Genomic DNA, 21328 nt, shown 5'->3' with positions numbered 1-21328 from the left:
GTTAGAGCAATTGCAAGAACAATATTGTATTCTTTCTCTGTCCCTGCTCTAATTAGCCTATGACTACACCCTGCTCTCTCCCTCTGTCAAATGGCGATGGATTGCTGTGGAGGCGTGTATTTATAAAGTTGAAGTATCGCGAGAACCGAGTCCCGAGATCCGACGACGTCACAATGACGTTCGGCCTCGATTTGGATTCGGAATTGGCGGGAGAGTACCGAGCTGCTCAGCTCGGTACTCGGATACCCAAAGTTCGGGTGGGTTCGGTTCTCGGAGAACCGGACCCGCCCATCTCTAGTTAATAGTAACACACTCTCTTGCTAAGTAAATAGGTGGGGCGATCACCCATAGTGTCTGCCACTGCAATAACCCACTACTCTCATTATTTAAGCCTAAACTAATACTAAGCTTGGATGCATTTTAGAAGAAAAACTGAAATTAATATTTTACTGAAATTGGCAGGAGGCTGAACTTTTATGTGCCATTTAAACTTTTGCAGAGGATTCTCCAGGAATTGGAGAGTAGGCATTCACCTTAGTGCACTGGGCTGACCATCCAGGTGCACTTGTGTTACAATTTAGTTAGTTAGTTCCAAGGTATTCAACACCTGTCACTTAACTCAGCCTGTCAGCACTGTGATATATAATATATTCATCACGCCTTGCTTCTCACTAATGCAGTGACACAGATATTTTGCACCACATTTTGTGTTAGTCAGTGTAATTTTAATGTTATTTTACTTATACATAGCAATAGAATCAGTGTACAGTTTATTGTATCGGGTAAAGTTTTCTGTCAGTAAAACATGTTTCATTCTTTGCCAAAATAAGTATTCCGCATGGGGATTTTTGGGCCACTCCAAAATGGAACTTTTACATATTTTTTTCCTGAGCCTCAGATACTGAGAATGTTGAAGAACGGGTTGCAGTAGTACGATGACAATCACGTCCATATTCTCATCCATCAGTTTTTGCATGGCCAAGTAAAATATTGTTCGGAACTTTCCACTTTTTACATATTTTTTGGTAAGAACAAATAAAGTTTTTTTACTTTGGTTAATACTTTGCACAATATTATCAATAACAGCTTTTCCCGGCTCCCAATCTCTTTCTTCTAAGCAGAGAAGTACATGTTTTTCGCCTCTGTCCTCCAACTGGTCACATAGTTCATTAAAAACCCAGTCGCTGACAGCTGGATCTGTCTCATCATAAGTGATAAATGCATCATATAGACTTTCTGAATTACGGACTTTGTTAAATTTCAACTTTGCCACACACCAATGGTATATGTACCATACATCCCAGTAAAATAAATGTTTCATAATTGGCAAAGCAGTCATAGGAACAATTACAAAAAGAAACATCAGAAACAGTAGCAGAGCTATAGTGTCCACATTGCAAGCATGTATATCAAAATGGATGATTCCTCGCTTATTCCAATTTTCTGGAGTGGCACAAGTGACGTCAGTAGCCAGCCGTGGTATTGTGACATTATTGCTATTGATCCACATTATGAAGTCAATGATGTCACAAGTGCAATCAAACGGGTTTCCTTTTAAACTTAAAACTTTCAAATAGTTATCATTCCCAGACAAAAATATTGACTTATTTATACTCTGAATACTATTGAAGCTTAAATCAAGGTTACTAAGACTGCTAACACCGCTAAGAAATGATTCTGCCAAAGTTTGAATCATGTTGTGATTAATTATAAGTGTCTCCAAAGAGTCTGTATAATTGCTCAAATGTCCTATTATCATTGTTATCTTATTGTGACTTAGGTCAAGAACCTTCAGTTTTTGAAAGTTTCTCAAAATTTTCCACCCAAAAAACACCAAACCATTATTATTTAGATACAACACAGAAAGATTTTTGGACAGGTTACTAAGTGCATCATCAGGTATTGTTTGGAGTTTGTTATGCGAGATATCAAGCAGAGACAGATTGATAAAGTTCTTAAAAATATCTATGTAGCGCATGTCACCATTTCTCCACAAAATATTCAAACGGTTTCCCGCAAACCTTAACTCTATCAAAGATTTACTTTCAATTTGGGAGTCGGTTAGAGTGGAAATTTCATTCCAGCTTAAGTTTAAAATTGTAAGATTGGGAAGATTTTCAATGAACTTGAGATGATGAGTAACACCTTCTACAATAAAATAATGCTTGTTATAACTCACATCCAAAACCTTCAAGTGTTTCAGTTCCTGAAATGCACTCAAGGAAGCAAAATCTAATTTATTGTATGACAAATCTAAGTATTTTAGGTTTGGCAAATAGATAAATTCTGTTCCATTTAAATCCTGACCAATGCCATTGGAAGACAAATTTAAGCAAACTACATCCGAAAATGAACGGAATTCATCTGGATCAATGAAAAAAATACTATTTAAGCTGAGATCTAATGTTTTGCCATATATGCTACATTGGGGTTTCACAAGCTTGTTGAATGGAGTAATAATTGCTGGAGAGATTTTGGTATGATCATCTAAAACATTATATGAAAAATAAGACCCTATAGACTTTAACTGATTATTGTAAAATGCTTCCAATGTTTTGCTTCTATTGGTACTCTCAGAAAATGGTGTTATTCTATTTTCAGACAAATAAATTATGTCTAAATTTGGAAATTTCTCAAACACTTTAAAATCAACTTGCCTAATGAAATTCACTCCAAAGTTTAAAATTTTTAAATTGTTTAACTTTGTGAGAGGAGCCAAATTTTGGGATGTCATTTCTTTAAAGACATAGCCTTGCATATGCAGCTCCCTAAGGGAAACTAATCTGGAAAAATTGTCTGAAATGTTAATATTATTTGGATAGGATCTGAATTTGTAATTAAAAGACAAGTCAAGTATTTCTAAGGAAGGTAAGTAAAATAAAAACTCGCCTGTTGCAATTTCATTCACTAAGTAATTTAGTTGAAGATTCAGTACTTTTAACTGAGTTGTGTTTTGAAACCATGTTTTTGGTATGAAACTCAGAGATGTGCTTCCTAAATGAAGCATAGTCAAGTTTTTGAGGTTCTGAAAAGCATTTGCATGTATTTCAATCGAAGATTTTCCAGTGCATGGTTCACACGGATATGGAGCATTAAAGCACCTTGGACAGTTTCCACTCAAAAAAAGAATTTCTAGGTTAACCAGGTTTTCAAAGTCATCTATGTGAATGAATTTTATCCTGTTATTGCTTAAGAAAAGTTCCCTCAACGATGATGGCAGTTGAGGAGGCACATTGGTTAAGTTGTTAAATGAGAGGTTAAGCACAGTTAATTCATTGAGCTCAGCAAACGCTCCATTTTCAATATCAAATACCCCATCACAGTGATTACCATAGTAACAATTATGGCCCAGATACAGTTTCTGCAGATTTTTGAGTCTAGTGAAATTTTTCCTGGTGATCCAGAAAATGTTGTTATACTGCAAACTCAATAATGTTATAGTGTCTGGCAATCCAGAAGGGATTTCACATAAAAAATTGTGATCAATGATTAACTGTTCCAGCTTTGTTAGATTTGAAAATGTTTCGTTGTTGATCTCTAGACCTCTTTTGCATCTATTGGGATTGTCCATTCTTGCCTTTGAATAGTGATTCCAGGATAAATCTATTTTTGTAAGATTCGGCCAATACTGAAAAGTGGGTTTATATATGGTCTGTATGAGATTTTGACTTAAAAGTAGTACTACATTATTTGACATATAGATTGTAGGAGAGGGTACTGTTTTCAGACTGCGTGCACTGCAGTCAAAAACTACTGAGGTGTTATTTTCTAAAATAGAGCATGGGATGGTCTTGTTTGTTGATGTTGCAATGCAAAATCCAAGAAAGCCAGAGATTATCAGCATTATGGAGAAATGACTCTTCAAAGAGCTTAACATTTTGTCCTGAAAAAGATCAAAACATTAGACCAAATCATTACGATCATCAAACACTTTTTATGATGCATTTGTAAAACAGTAAGACACTTCAGCAATCAGTAGTACATTTAGAATTGTGTAAATAGTTAATCAGTAATAAGAAAGAAGAAATGACAAAATATATAGCAGAGCATCAAATATTGGAAAAGATAGCCACACGGAAGCAGTCAGAAAAGTTATGGATACATTGTAGACACAATATGCACAGGTCTGTGCAAATACAGATTATTCACCTAAACACAACTTGTTTTGTTCCTGTGTTAATATTGCTCAATGCAGGATAAGATTTTCTGGTCAACCTGTAAAGTTCTAAATAAATAAGTGTAGCACTGGCGACCTGAGCAGGCCGCACATGTATTTTAGATACCTCCACTGTAGGCAGAGAACAGCATGTCCCAGCATGCAATGGGGAAGGTGAGCTTGTGATGAAGCAGTTAAAAAAGTTAGAGATTCTGGAAGAGCGGCAGTTGAGAGGAAGAGGGATTACCTCAGGCAGAGAGCGGAAGTTGGCAGTGAGAGGAATGGTCTCTATCAGACAGGAATAAACTAGAGATGCTCAGGCTGGGTTCCTCAGAAACCAAACATACCGGAACTTAGGGGATCAGAGTACCGAGCCGAGTCGGCTCGGTACTTTCGCGCTTTTTCGGAATCGAAAACGAGGCAAAACATCATCGTGACATCGTCGGATTTTCTGGAGTTTTGGAATCTATAAATACCGCCCTCCATAGCGATCTATCGCCATTTGAGAGGGGGACACAGAAGGGGTAGCAGAGAGTGTAGAGCAGTTGGGCAGGCAAAGTTATAGAATTACAAGAGGAGGGTGGTAGCAGTGTTAAAGTAATCAATGACATTCAGGAGAACTCCATAGCTCCAGTGTTAAATATCATTGCAGAAAAATACAAATACTAGTACTGGCAGGGTTTGTGTAATTCTGCAGTCCAATTCTACTGTGTTATATAGGTAACACAAAAAGGAGATCTGCGTTGCTCCATTGCTAATTGTCAATGTTGAAATACAAATACTAGTCCTTGCACTCTTTTCTTCTGTATTTACAGGCAAATTCAGAAGTGTTATATAGGAAACAGACAAAGAGGAGTGTTCCATTGCTAAGAGTCATTGCTGAAATACAAATAGGAGGGCTAGCAGGCTTGTCTTCTGAATTTGCAGGTAAATTCTACTGCGCTATATAGGTAACAGACAAAGAGGAGGGCTCCATTGCTAAGAGTCATTGCTGAAATAGAAATTATAGGTCTGGCTGGCTTGGTCTAAATCTGCAGTTACATTTTACTGTACCATAGCTCACTCAGAAACAGGAGAGGGGAAGGGTTCAGTGCTGAAACAGAAATTGTAATAATAGGGCTGTCCGTGTTCTCCAAAGTCCCCAGTGACATTATAAAGTGCCATAGCTCATACAGAAACAGGAGAGGTGACATTGCTGTTGTCACTCTCCATTCTCAGTCATGAGGATACTAATCCCTCTACCTCATGTGCTAAAGCCTATGTTCAAGTGCATAGTGATTTAAAGTCAGGGAAACAAAATTGTAAATAAGAAGCTTGTACCTTTTTAAAGAAAACAAAACCTCTCTAAAAAAAAGGTAAAAGTTTACTGTAGAAAAACATAAAATTGCCAAGATACCATTCTACACAAAATATTACCAGGCATACCAGCATCAGGTAGCTCTCTTCTCTTAGTTAGATTTCAGCACCTGCAATCTACACTGTCACCATATTCACCCTCATCATTGTGTACATCATACTCAATACTAATTTATCCCCGCTGGAATCCACCATCACAGAAGTCTGTGTACTTTGATGTAATTGCCGATAATGGCCTTCCTCATGGAATTTGTAGTTAATTTTATGGCAGAGCTGGCACGATTTTTGGGCAATTCTTTTAGAGCAGAGCAAATGTCAAAATGCTGACTCATCTGCATCACCACTGGGTGTCTTGGGAAAGCAAAAGTTTTTTCCGAGAAGCAGTTGCCAGAGAAACTGAAGGAGGAGATGTCATTACAAGATTTTGATAGCTCTTGGATCCTGGCGAAGTGAATTAAGTCCTTAATCTACAATTACAATATAGTTGGCGGATTTGCTTAGTTTAACTTCCTCCTTCAATTTCTCTAGCTGCTGCTCAAAAAGTATAATTAAAGCAATCACTTGATTCAAGCTAACCGTGTCTGCACTCTCTTCACAGGTGACTACTTCGCTGGACTAAAGTACATCCCCCCCTCAAATTCTAATCTTCTTGCAGCTGCTGCATTCTCCTACATGCTGTTGCAGAATCTCGAAAAATGATCCTAAATTTTTTGGGACACAGACAGCATCTCCTGCATGTCATTGTCATTTTCTGTACACTTGAAATTGAAATTAACAGTATCACACTATGTTTGGCGCTTTCCTCTCTTTTTTTTTATGTATTTAGGTTTTGCATCTGCAATTGGATGTTTTGGAAGCGAAGCAGCCTACTGTATGTGATTATTTAATATTTTCAGCACGTTTGTTCACTTCAATTTCTGTGTTACACTGAGCGCCGTTGTCTTTTCACTTATAAATATATATATGTATATATATATATATATATATATATATATTTATCAGTGTCCATGGATCTAGATGAAGCACAATGCTAATAACAATCTACAGGTATCACCAGACTTTTCTAGGAAATCAAGCGTTTTTACCGATAGAATAAATGCTGTGCTCCCAGTCAGCACATATATAATCACAAGTGCATTGACAATGGTGATGTGTCACATTTGTATTTGCTAAATTAATTATTAGCAATACACAGCATTAAATCTAAAAACATTTATGCATATGCAGCTGAGAACAAAGCCATTTAAAACATGCATAAGAATAAGACTGCATACACAAATTAATTGAAAACCTATTACTACAGAATTAATACATGTATAATAGCAGAATATAGAAAGGCTCTAAAATGTAAGCAGTAAATGGATAATTTTGGTGATGGTTTGAAAATTTACCAAGCAGCATACAATGTTAAAATACATGGGGCATTTTACAACATTGACTTACAAAAGAAGATAAGTTTACACTTATTATGTAGTAATACATCTTACAGACATTTTGATTATGGGAATCGCCTAATTGAATGATACCATACCAATATGATAATAATTGACTTATATGTTATATAAATTTGACAAACATGACATATGAAATAGATATAAACATCTACCCTTTCCCAGCCTGTCTAACAGGCTTGTAATAGATATGAAGATATTGAAATACTTTTGAGCACAATTTTCATTTTTCTTTGTCACTTTATATAGTGTTAATATAATTTTTTATAATTCAAATCCAAGGTAAGGGTGGGGAGGACAGTTTCATTAATGGCTAACAAGCCAAGGTCAGGTTCATATACACGCGAGGTCAGAACAAGCTGAGTTGGTAGAATCAGACAGAATAAATAGAACAACATAGAAAGCTGGTTGCTCATGCTCCAGTTAAGGGTTAAAAAGGTTTAAATAGAGCACCAAGTGAAAATACAAACATGTACCAGAACATGCTGTGGAGATATAGGTTTACCAGGTTATATAATAAAGGACAAGCCTCCTGGCACCCCTCTTTCCCACCAGCTAGTAATTTACACCTGTCTTGTTGTAGCCTAGTCACACTCAAGTGTGCCTCATGATACCTCTCCAATAAACAAGACCCATGTCTAACAAACTGGGAAGGTTTAACCTTTCATTCTGCTATGCCTTCACTCTGATCTAGTTACTGAATAAATTAATTTATTTAAATCCAGTAAGCCCATTGTCTTAGGATCAACAGCCTTGAACTGGAGAAGGGACCAACTGTCAGTTATCTTCAATTTCAATCCCTCTCCCAATCTCTAGCGCAAAAGGGACCAGGGTTCCATGGAAAAGAGGAGCAAAACAACCTAGAGGCAGTATAAAGTGGAGAAAGGGGGTATAGCAGAGTGCTTTCTGCTCTTCAGATTTATGCTCTTATTTAATCCTTGTGTAGCAAAGTGACCTTTATGACTTGTTTGGTCGGTTTCAGGTTTTGTGCATGCTGCGATCTGGAGCTGCATCTTAGGTCTTCCAGCTCCTTGTTTGAGCTTAATGGAGTCCTCGGTAGTCTTCTTTCTGTTAATTACAGTTTCCTAGAAGGAAGGCTGACTGAAAAAGGATGGCGTTCACTTATTCTTTATAGGCAGCTGCAGACCCCAGGGAGTAGCAGAATATACATTTGTGTGTGTTAAACAACTCTGTTTGTGTTACAGAAATAGAAGGTGTGCCTGTAGTCACACTTTACTTCTTATGAGAAATTAAGTTTAAGTTATGTTGCTGATTTGAAGCCATTTTTCAGTTTTGTGTTCTGTCTACAGACAAGGAAATTAATTTGAAATTAAATTTCGATAGTGGGATTTTGATCTGGTTCCTGACAAAAGAAACCCAGCTAAAAGTACCTAATTAGGCAGACTGGTGGAACAGTACCCTACTTTGCTGACAATTGCAGCACAATCGCCAAACTTTAATACTCTGCAGAATTAACTATTAATCGTTTTAGAACAACTTCATGTTAAGGAAAGGGACTTTTTTTTGGGACAAAACACAAGGGATGTCACAACATGCCAAGGTTGAACTCTGCAGTTGGCTAATTGAGTTAGCTATTTCTTGGACCCATATTAAGGGACTTAGAGTTGGTCTGACCAAGCCTAGAATGCCTGTTTGAAAATTACACATACCCTTGAAACCATGTTTGGACAACTAAAAACCAGTTAGCTTATATACATGTGGAAACTCTTATGGATCCCAGTGCAGACAAGTCATTTGTCCACTCCGTAGCCTCCCTGCAAGTTAGCTACAAAATGTGCTTATATTGGTAAGTGTAAACATTGTAAGACACAAAGTATTTTTTGCTACCAAACTCTCAGTACTATCAGAGGGTTAAAAATGTACTCACCTTTGGAATGACCAGCTGCCTTCCAGTCCTAAATATACTCTGAAAAAATCTGTCAGAGAACCCAGCACGTTCAAAGCCTGCCAATAGCTGACAGTGTCTTACTATACCAGAAGGGTGGAATAGAGGAAAGGAATCCAAACACTAAAACAAGAGAGTGAGCCACTTCACTGGAATGTGCATAATCAGTCTAATAAAGCTTATATAAGCAAGATTACTCAAATAGGAGAGGTAGGTCTAATGGGAAACCCAATCTCTTATAGATTGTAAGCTTATGAGTAGGGCCTTCTCACCTCTTTGTCTGTATTACCAAGTATTGTCTATTACTATGTTTGTGCCCAATTGTAAAGCACTATGGAATTTGATGGCACTATATAAATAAATGATGATCTCTCATACCTCTAACCCCCTTAATACAGAGTAGAAGTCAAGAAGAAGAACCTGCATCAGTCAGAAGTCAGAAGCGGGAGATCAGGATGAAAGGCCACTGGCATCTGAAAAATCTGTGGCTCCAAAGATGTACCAAGTTTCAGTTGATATAGATCCTTTGAAATAGTGTCCAGTCTGCCGACCACAACTGGCTGCTTTATGGCACTGCAACCCTTATAGCAGTGATTACTTGATACAATCACAAGACACTGCATAGCCGTGAGAAAAGCCCTTCTAGAGATATTGGTGCCTTGTGAGATATAGAATTCAACTCCATCCTTTGATACTGTTGATCAACTTGTACAGAACAACAGTCTCCTTGTATATGCTTAAAAAATAACAGAAGGTGAAATCAAAGAAAGAAGCACAAATAGAGATTCATATCTGTGCCCAGCTAATGGATGTTCCTCTGTGTCCATTCTGTTGCTGCTATAGTCTCTGGGCCTGAGGACCATGTACAGATGGTTGCTATGTAAGTGTGGCTGTCTATTCACTGAGCCTGGTTAGCATAATGAAATAGAAGGAGTAGGACATACCACAATGAGGACAAACAGGAAATATAATTTCCAGGAATACAAAAAACTGGAACAAACCAGTAGAGATCTGGACACTCAGTCACCAAGATCATAAAACTTTCCAACTCCACAATGAAGCACCAGCTTTACCTACTTCATCTAGCTGGTACAGCTGAATTCAACAGTATTATTATTATTCTGTTACAAGTGTCACATACTGAACTTCCTTCCATCAACTTACATCTCTTCCTTCCATCAACTTACATCTTAGAAAGAAGTATACACCTTTTTCAACTGTCATACAAGCACCCTTCAAATCTATGAGAAGTGGAGCAGATTGCACAAGAAGAGTGGACCAAGCTTCAAGTAAAGAGGTACAGAGAAGTAATCCATTGCTATAGGAAGAGGTTGATTATGGCCATTTTGACTAAAGGTCGTGCTACCAAATATTACGTCTAGGGCATCAATAATTTTGTAACTGTCATTTCCTTTAATTTTATGATTAAAAGGGATTACATTCAGAATAAAAAAAACAAAAGTTCTATAATATTTAGAGAGAATTGTGGAGACCAAATACTGTTGTTAATATCACTTTATGTTTAGAGGAAACTGTGAGTTATTTGAAAATGTGCAAGGGTGCCAGTATTTCATAGCTTTACATACCTATGAGTCTAACGAAATTTCCAAATTGTGTACAGAAAGGTGTTTGGACTTAAAGTGGAACTCGTAGTCTGAAGCAGACGTCACAGAGTCACTGGTTTCAGTTGCTTTAGTTGTCTGTTATAAGAAGCATGGTGGATTTGACCATTTGTTTAGAGCATCCCTTGTGAATGGTAGCTGTTGATACAGTGGGTCACGAGTGGGGTGCAGATCCGTTCACATATAATACGGGCCTGGGGAGGAAATAAACATTATTAGTTAAAAATATTTAGTTACAAATGTATTTTTCGTTATTCAAATTTTATTAGTATATTTTTGAAAATCATTTTTCTCAATATTTTTTATAATGTATGGGGCCCCTTGCGCCAACATACAGTTGTTGGAGGGGCCACTTCGATTCAATAAAAGTGCAAATCAGCTGTTGACCAGTACAGTTGTTATTTATCTGGGATTCCCTCATACAGTGAAGATACACATCTGATACAACCCGATTTAACTGGAACAGGAAAGGACTGTGCCATGTAGGGAGTGTTTCCATTATTAGGTAAATCCCGCTTAAAAGCAGTGAAACCTAAATGGAGAAAACAGGTATTTCCTGTTCAAGGAAATGGAGGCCCAACAAGAATATTCTGGGAGCTCATAGGAGAAAAGAAAGGGACTCCCCTAAAGTCCAGGTGAACTCCTCTATTATAAGCTGAAGCTTATGATCACCACTTCTTTTATATTTACACTTTCTCTAGTACTGCTAGAAAAGAAACCACCTAAAAAAAAGTTTAAAAAAAAGTTTATTAAAAAGAAAAAAATTTAGGGCAGCATGGGCTAGACTCATGTCAATATAAGATTGATGTGGTAGCTCACCACAACCACCAAGCCAACTCTTTTACTAAAACTACCAACACCACTGATGGGAGAAAGCATAGGCAATATGCCAAAGGGGACATATGTACTTGTGCATCCAAACGACTATCTTTAACTTCCCCCCTCGGCCTCCCCAAGTGGACTGATTCCTCTACTCATTGTTATGGCCACCTCCTTGATCTTGTTTTATCTAGACTATGCCAGGTTTCTGATTTCCTTAACACGTCTTTCCCATCTTTATCAGCTACAAGCTTTCCCCCAGTACTTTAACCTCTCTGCTGTCAAACTCTACCAAGCCTCCTTTATACCTGCAGAAATCTTAATTTTTAACAGTTTTACACTTCTCTGCCCAATTTATATTCCCTCCTAATATGGCAATACCACATTTTCACCAAATCCTAGCAATAGCCATTGGTCAAATGGCTCCAGCTACTTTTCATACTCCGCATCCACTTTGATGTCAGCAATGGCACACTAAAGTAATAGGACATCTTCATAGATTTTCTCGCAAAGCAGATCATTGGCGTAAATGTCGTACGTCTAATGATTTCCTCACATATACTGCTATCTACCACTCCTATCAAAATGTTCTGGACACTGCTGTATATGCATACTTCTTATCTTTCATCTCTGCTCAGGCTTCTAACCCCATTCTTCTAATGCCATTTTAACACATTTAAATCTTTACTCAACCCTCCCACTGTCTGAGTACTGTCAGTTCCCAAGATTTTGCATCCTACTTCAAGAACAAGATTGATAAAATTGATAAGACACCAGCTCTTTATTTTAACCCCCAAATGAAGATGAAGTATCTACTCTTTTCTTATATTCCTATTCTACAACCTGTCTTTTTAATCCTATACCCTCATAAATCATTAGATCTCTGTCTCCTGTGGTCATCCCAAACATAACTAAAATCTGTAATCTCTCTCTCTCTATTGGTAACTTTCCGTCATTATGCATGCATGCAGTGATTACATCTATTCTGAAAAATCAAAATTCAGTCACAAACTCTCTCTCAAATTACTGTCTCATCTGTCAGCTCCCAAGTCCCTCCAAGATGCTCGAGAGAATTGCCTACACTCTCCTCCCACACTTTCTTTCCTCACACAACCTATTAGACCATCTTTAGTCAGGCTTTCGTTCCCAACATTCCACAGAGACTGCACTGACAAAGGTTGTCAATGAGTTGATCACTGCTAAATCTAAAGACCATTACTCGCTTCTAATTCTCCTGGATCTCTCTGCCTCATTTGACAATGCTACAGTCCCTAGGTCTTCAGGACACTGTCCTATCCGGGTTCTCATCCTACCTATCCAATTGCTCTTTCAGTGTTAGTTGTTCAAACATAACAAGCAGAGAGATAAAAACTTCTGCAAAAGTTTGGTAGAAGTGACGGACATATAAAAGCTATAAACAGGTGAGATAAACTGTTCTGATTGAATTAACCTTTTCACTGAAGGGCAGATTGCAGAGTAGGGAGAGCTGTGCAGTAGTCCAGGTGATGTCACTAGCTTGATTGCTGATTGCAGGAGTGCTGATTACAGGAATTGAGAAAAGGTAGTTGTAGCTGTTATTGTGAATAGTTATCTGACAGCTGGAGCTAGTGTTGTGAATCCTCAAAGAACCACCTCAACTACAGAGGACACCTAAAAAAGGATTAACAACTAATTTCCCGGAATTAGCGTGGACGATTTCTTGTTAGATAATACGCCAGTATAAGCCTTTGGCTTAGCCAATTACTTCACTTCATAGCTACTTAAGAACCCTAAAGTAAATGGAGATGGTTTATGAGAAAGCGAAAACAGCTATAGCAGAATTCGTACATCCTATAAGTCTTGAGTTATATTAAGCCCTTGAGTGCTAAGGATGAGTGGGACTCATCCTCTACATGACCCCCTAAAGTGCTAAAGATGAGCTCCACTCATCCTCTGCATTTAAGAGGTTAAGAAGACCCACAGATCACTTCCCACTGTGATAATGCTGGGGGAAAGGAACCTTTCTGTCATTAGAAGCGTGCATGTGCATGCACAATGGTGTCATAACATGCGCATGCATGCATACAGTCTATTAAAAGCAATGAGAAATGCCATGGATATGGGCTTCTAGAGCCTCTATCGCCTTATCCCTGGCACTTAGAAAGCTGGGCTTACTGTCATTTAAAAGAGGAAAGCACTCTGTTAATTTATAGCCTGCTATTCATTTTTGAACAGCAGGCAAAAAATAAATATGTGATTAGGCCAAAAGTGATCAGCACAGGGGTAAGAAATGCTTCAGCAACAAAGGGGCTAATGAAAAAATGTTAAATGTCTTTTTACCAAAATGTTAATTGCTCAATTCAAGTGGCAGGGAAACTAACTGTAGATATCTATGTAGAAGAGATTGCTACTACAATAAATCGGCAAAAAGAAAGAAAATTGCCAGGACGTGACAAATTCACTGCTGCTTTGGCACTTTCATATCCCTCACTATCATGCACATGGGGATGTGTTTTGGAGTCCCAGATATTACAATTTACAATGTTGTTTCTGTGCCCCTCTGTTGTATAGTTTATGCCATCAAAGTTAAAGAGCTGTGTTGAATTATCGACTTCTCCTCTCATTCTTGCCTTTTAGGGCAATCAAAGCCAATCAGACCCCCTTTCCTCCACTGATGCTCCTACACCTCCCTTTCCTCTACGCAGGCCAGCCCGTATCCTGTTTCAGTACATGTCACCATAGTGCAAGAGGCATGTCAGGTAAGTGTAGTGGAGTACTAAATAAACTAGATATAGCAATGCACAGCTGGCTTTTGTGGAAACAAGTCCCAAGGTTTAAAGATGAGTAATAGTACTTAAAAAGGTCTTCAATCTTGTCGCTTTAGATGTTTGATGTTCATACACAAGAAGATAATGTTCCCCACGTTCTCCCCTTCACTTTACCTGATCTCCACAGGGAGCACAAGTAATCAAAAAACAAATCAAAGAAGGGGGTGCTTCCATGGTACAAAATAATTTAAAAGTTTTATTAATGTATGAATAAATACATACATACCAGAATCATACTTAAAAGGTTGTACAATTCCAAAGTCCTTTTCAAGTCACGGACCAAGTATATCAGGCACATCATACAAAGAGTAATGTCAGATACTTGCTCCAAGGCCTGCTCCCAACATGTAGTGGAGTATTAATAAAATGTATGTGTGTAACATTAATTTAACACATGTGATGATATTAATGTAACATGGGTGAGGGTATTAATGTAGTGTGTGTAATGCAATTAATGTAATGTGCGTGGTGGAATTAATGGAATGTATGTGGGTGCATTAGTGGAATCTGTGTGTGTTTGATGGTTTTAATGTGTGTAGAGAGTGTTAATGGAATGTGTGCGACATGGGTATTACTAGAATATACTGGGACAGGTAGGAGAGAGTAGCTCAATCTGCCACCTGATTCTGGTGGGAGTGTCACACTATTTTGGAACTGTCCCACATTATCAGGACGTTGTCCTGACTGTTGGGACAGTTGGGAGGTTTGTTCAGCTTTACACTGCTCTCCCAATCTGCCCCTACCTGCAACTCCTACTGTGCTACAATGTCCACTAAGGGAGTGCTCAGAGTGTTGCACTGCACTACACAGCTCTTACTGCTGCTGCACTTTGCTCAAAGTACCTTTCTATGAAGCAACAGTGATAGAAGCTGCTGTGTAGACCACAACCCTCCTTCAGCAGACACCACAACTGGTAGGTACCTATGGGGGGTGGAATTTGAGCCACATGTGACAAGGGGACAATTGTGAGGAAGCGTATTTGAAAAGGGTAAAGTGGGGATGGCAATTGTCACATATGTTTCCCCACTATTCTCCACAATTTTAATAACTTTAAAAAAAAAATTAAGCGACAGCTACTGCTCTATTTTAGTGAAAAAGGGATTGTTGGAGACAGACCATTTTTCTGTCGAAGAAAATTAGAAAAGTAGAAAAAATTATACCTACCCACAGTATTTATTATATAAAAAACGAGGCACTTATAATTATAAGACAGACAATTTTATGTCACAATTACAGGAAAATATACTAAAAATACTTTTATATTACAACTACTGCCGTATTTAAATGAGTACAAAAGGGGCATTTATAAGACAGTCAAATAAGTGGTGGAATTAGAATATGGCTATATACCCATTGGTGTTTGACATGCATTCTTTTAATGCTAGTTAAAATGCATATCAAAAGCATATGCATATGAAAGTGTGTCATTTTGGACTTTTCTAAAGAATTCCTATGCGGCAAAGGCACAGAAACAGAAGTACATTCCCAAAAAATGGAATGGGAAGTAAGTAAACCAACAGCAACAACCATTTCTAGTATCAGATACATTTAGATAGACAAAAATAATAAGAAAAGATGCTACCCAGCCCCTACCAAAGGTGCCACCTCACCTAACAAACTATAATGCGAATTTAACAGTATTGGCAGAGACACTACAGTTCTGTTACAAATATCAATCAACATATCATCAAACTTCAATGTACAAGAAGTCCATCAACATCTGTTTTAAGAAAGACTTGGATAAAATGTGATTTCTTGATAAAACTGTGTCTTGTGATGAAATACAACTCCAAGCTATAATTCCTTCTTTCTTCACTATGTGATAAAGGAAGAAAACATATAGTATGGCATATTATAAACTAGCGTGTAAGTGATAACAGTGTGACACTATGGGCAATAAAATTAGTGTTTACTTTCAACCCATATACATTTGAAAGTCTTCCTTATACCAAAAACTGGCATACAATTTAAAAAGATAATGTGAATTCTTCCATACATAGAATGCAGTTCTCGATAATAAATAGATTAGTACAATACATAAGATAAATATAGATGTTATTCACCTATTATATTCCATTGAGTGCAATCAATAAGGGGGCTGACTAGAGGCATATCTATTCAGATGGACTTTTAATTGGTTCCCGGTAGTATTTTTATGACTAAAGACAGGTATTTATAAAGACAGGGAATTTCCTGGCTCTTCAAGGTTAAAAGAGAATGATCTGGAACCACACACCTACGGTGGTAACTATTTTCATAAAAAACAGGTCTGTGTAAACTAACAAATCTGTTCAGTATATAGACTGAGCATTATAAGCAGCAATATAATTGATTGCATCAGGGAAACTTTAATAAGCAAAACTGTGAAGGAATCAAAATTCACAGAAAATACTGTGGGCTGTTTCTCTTTCATGCGGCCAGAAAGATTTTGTGTGAAACTGGTTAGACTATTTTAAGTTTTAAGTCTCTGGTCACGTGATGGTGACTATTCGATTGTGATGTGTTCCTTTTCATGTACTTGATAGTAATTGGTCTGATTTTACAGGGAGCATCTTTTGTCTGCCAAATCTCATTCTAATGATGCTCAATTCCCAAATTATTTGTTGAACCTAATTCAAGACGTTTGATTCAACTTTGGATGGATAAATTAACTCAATTCTACCAAACAGCACAACCTCTTGATAGGAAATGTGTTTCTTATTTTTAATGACATAGGTGTATTTCGATCCCAAAATATCCAAATGATCCTTGCATAGTTTTACCCTAATAAAATAGATGTGTTTTTAAGAATATACAAATTTTTGTCTTCTGTGCTATATAACTCTAGTTAGGTTTACAACAGTACAGTGCACAGTTTAAATTGTGCAAACTGTAAATGTTGTAAAGGTAGCTATAGTATATATTATAATTTACATTAAAAACCTTAATGTACATAAGGCTTGCATTTATCACTGGGATCTAAAAATAACTCACAGGAAACTGAAATTACTGTAGCACAAGACCAAAAATATTCTGTACCGTTGAAAAATAGCCATCCTATTCAGCTCACTAAATCTGTGAAAATAAACATGTGGCGTAATTTAGGATCAGACAGAGTACCACTAATTATTGTTTTGCACCATTATGTCTGTTTTTGTAATTAGGTTCACTCCATAAATGCCAATTGAAATGATCAATCTACTCAGACACATTTTGCACAATTATTGGTCTTCATTTATTAAACACAAACATGTCTGTGTTCTTCAATTTGTGAAGGTGTGCCTAGATTAATCACCAAATAACATGGGTAATTAATTACTGCCTTTATATCTTGTCTTACAGGTGGGCTCAACTGTTGTTATGAAAGCAAAAAGGGACTTTATCCAATTTGATTAGTAATGACTCAACCTGGGTAGGAAATTAATCTATCATGCCCAAATGTCCTGTCAAAAGCCCATGGAAGGGAACATGTAAAAACTTGCAAGGTCTTGTGTGTATAACTTGACACATTGGGAAAATCCCAGCACAAAAGCATTAAACACAATACAACAGGTGCATAAATAGTTGTCTAATTTCACAACAGGATGAATGTCTTTCTTCCAGCATCATAAATTACCTTCAGTTTTACTGAAATCAGTCTGACTCAGATACACGTGTTTGATAAAGTTATATACATGTTCTCAAGAATCCACAGTGCTGGGGCAATGGGTTTTATTCCGATCAGAGCACTACCTGTGTGGAGTTTGTATGTTCTCCCCATGTTTCTCTGGGTTTTATCCAGGTGCCCCAGTTTCCTCCCACATTGCAAAAACATCTTGGTAGGTTAATTGGCTGCTGACAAAAATGGACCTGGGGGTATAGCTACTAAACTGCGGGTTTGAAAAAATGAAAATCAGATCCTAGTTATCATTTACATTCTACAAAATGATAATTTGATTGGTTGCTATAGGCAACATTTCCACATTTTCAAACCTGCAGTTTAGTAAATATACCCCCTAGTGTGTGTCTGTATGGCAGAGAATTTACACTGTAAGCTCCAGTAGGGCAGGGACTGATGTGAATAATGCATATTTCTCTGTAAAAGCAATGTGTTATATGGTGATACTGCATAAATAAAAATAATAATATAAAAGCTGCAAAAACAAAGTAGCAAATATGAAAACAATGTAACTCATTCTCAAAACATATTTCCCTGCTACATTCTCCCTGTGAATCAGTGCTTTGGTTACATCATCATCATTGTTTATTTGTAAAGTACAACAAAACTCTGCAGCACCAGACAGTGTGTATAAATAGTCATACACAAAACAAATCATACACAAAAAAAAGTACATTTGAGGGTGGCAAAGAAGGTGCGTTTGTAACACAGAGGGTAGAGAGTTTACATGCTCATGAGTTTACACTCTAGACTAGAGGATAAATTCAGTGCTTACATTGCCTGCTTTGCACGGGGAAAAATATCATATACATTTCCTAGGCTAAAATACACATTTATGAAATTAGCCTACAGTGTAAAGTGTGTTTGTTGGAGATGATACTTGTAATGTGTGATGTTGTGTCATTAGATTAATACCAAGTGGTATTTCCATATTGTTGGATTCCCTATGTGTTAGAACAATATTTCTGTCTCTGGTCTTTTAAAACACAACATGATGCATTGCTATGTATATTGTATGTAGATATTGTGACGAAAGGCAAACATGTAATCATCATCATCATTTATTTATATAGCGCCAGCAAATTCCGTGGCGCTTTACAATTAGGAACAAACATTGATAAGACAATACTGGGTAATACATACAGACAGAGAGGTAAGAGAACCCTGCTCGCAAGCTTACAATACAATCTATGTAATCACCCTGAGAAAGCCTGCTTTTGTCCCTGCAGTAAAAGTAAAAACCACAACAAGCTATAGTCTAAACAGAGTTAAGAAGCAAATAATATTTTCTTCTCAAGATGCATTTTCTTCCCAGCAGTCTATATGCAACGATAATAAATAAGGAACAATGACTGAATCAGATTTATTGGACAAATAAGTCCTAAGGCACACATTACCTGTGAATTTCACTTCATACAACACAATGAAACCTAACACTTTATATTGATTCCATTGAATTTGTCATTGGGGTTATACCAGCTGTCCAGCAATGCAAAAGAACTAGCACACTTTACTTATGGTTCTTTTTAATCATCATTCTAATTAATTAAACTTCTGTTCGTTTTTCTTTATACAAGGAAATATAGCAATAGACACATGCCTTCCATACTGAATGACATACATTTTAAAAAGAAAATGTATTTTTAGTACAATACTGTATGCAAATCTAGAAATTAGTTTTCACAAAGGAAGAATTCTAAAGCAAAACACCTAAATATTGTCTGCCACAATCTGAATGAACATTCTTGTATCTAAACTTAAAAATAATCAAATGGCTTACCAGTATTACAATTCTTCTGCGCAGTGCTTGCTGACCAATGATTCAAATTGCATTAAAGCTTTCGTTTACTGACTGTAATGTTATCCACAAATGACTGAATGCAACTAGATATGGAAGAGTTCCTCTTTCTTTCAAGAACTAATCTGTTTCACAATACAGTTGCCAATTTAGAGGTTGATTTGCTTAGAACTTTTACATCTACATAACAGGAACTAATAATGATGGTAACAGACAGCCTTCACAATGTGAACACTTCAGTTGGTAAAATAGAGAACTTTAGAAACAAGCTGAAATATATAATAATAGGTAATAATTTTCGTTTGTTTTTCTATTGCAATTTACCAGGATATTTTTCTTTTGCTGATCTACACTAGTGCAGAAAGATAAGGTAACAGTAAAATGTAATTTTTAGTTAGAGCACAGTATGTCATCTTCCCTCCTCCCACTATCAATAACACCACAATTATCTCAGGCTCCCAAGCTCGCTGATTAGTGTCACAGTTGACTCCACCCTCTGCTTTATTCCTCATATTTAGTCTGTTTATGTAGAGTCCTACTGATGGATTAAAAAAGCAGGAGGATATGCATATCTCTATAGGAGAGTGGGACTCAGAAGTGTCCAGAAGATTGCTAGAGGATAAGAGTCAACAGAGTAACAGAGCTAAACAGGTTAAGAGTCAGAGAAGTAGATAGCCAGAGCCAAAAAGGATTAACTGCCAGAAGGTTAGTGGTCCAAAGACAAAATGGTCAAAGGCTAGAAGGGTAGGCCACCAAAGTCAAAGCTTCAAATACCTGTAATAATCCAATAGAGTCAGAAGGACAGATTGAGAGAAACTGGTTCAAAAAGACAAAGCTCAATAAACTGGCAATATGTGGTTCTCAGGAAGCTGCTTATATAACAAGCCTCAAGTGCTGGCAGCAGGTCATTAGGCCATTCCCAGAAGCAGATCTACGCAGATGAAAAGGAGAAAGTGTGCAGTGTTTGGTAACTGAGCCTGTGGCACACTGTGTAGAGGATGCACTGTTTCGAGTCCCATAGCAGAACAATCCTCCATGCATTGGCAGTGTCAGGTGGCATAACAAATCCTGTGTATGTGACAGAAAAGTGATTATGCTATTTTAGCAAAATATTGAGGTTTCAACTGTCGGTCCCTGCATGCATAAAAAGCAGCTTTGATGGTGTATGAGACACCTGGTAAGGGTTTTGGGAAGCCTTTAAACAACAACTGAACAAGCACAGGCCTTGACATAGTCTCTTTCCCAGTCCATTTGCCTCCAACATCGCAATCCACTTTTGAAATATTGCCAGTATACTCACTTTTCTTACCCATAATGCTACCAAAATTATTATCCATTCTCTAATTATCTTCCATCTTTACTACTGCAACCAACCCCCTATATGGCGTTCTAGTCACCCATCTTATATTCTGCAGGAAGACTAATCTTCCCTTAACGACACTTCGCATCTACTGCACCAGTCTGCAAATCCTTACATTAAAATCTCGCAGTCTCTTCTGGAATTAAATTCAGATTACTCTCCCTCATCTACAAATCCACACCTTCATACATCACAAATCTCATCTTGAAATCTTGCCCTAATATATACACAAATAACCTACACTTTGCTTTGTCTCTGGTAGCCACCTCTCACTCCTGCTTACAAGGCTTGACCAGTATTGCTATCCATTTATGGAATTCCTAGCTAGTTATTGTTCTCATGTCTGAATATAGTTTGTCTACCTTCAGTGCCTTCTCAAGCCATGATCGACACATGCATCGTGTGGGGCGCAGAGA

General features: G+C 37.3%; 1 protein-coding gene across 1 annotated transcript; it reads right to left on the bottom strand.

Annotated features, from left to right (window-relative positions):
• Nucleotides 1-333: 333 nt before the first annotated feature.
• LOC142138290 (toll-like receptor 8) lies at nt 334-19644 on the bottom strand. The gene is made up of 3 exons (XM_075194818.1): nt 19535-19644; nt 10456-10685; nt 334-3883 (listed from the first exon to the last, which is right to left on the bottom strand). Exon 3 carries the CDS (start codon nt 3875-3877, stop codon nt 737-739), a length of 3141 nt encoding a protein of 1046 aa, XP_075050919.1. The 5' UTR covers nt 3878-3883; nt 10456-10685; nt 19535-19644; the 3' UTR covers nt 334-736.
• Nucleotides 19645-21328: the final 1684 nt, after the last annotated feature.

Source organism: Mixophyes fleayi, chromosome 2, assembly GCF_038048845.1.
Source record: "Mixophyes fleayi isolate aMixFle1 chromosome 2, aMixFle1.hap1, whole genome shotgun sequence".
Lineage (NCBI taxonomy): Eukaryota > Metazoa > Chordata > Amphibia > Anura > Limnodynastidae > Mixophyes > Mixophyes fleayi.
This window is presented reverse-complemented; position numbering and strand designations above follow the sequence as displayed.

Bases quoted from the DNA above. Each gene is read 5' to 3' on its own strand.
- LOC142138290 (XM_075194818.1), bottom strand. From the start codon at position 3,877: ATGTTAAGCTCTTTGAAGAGTCATTTCTCCATAATGCTGATAATCTCT.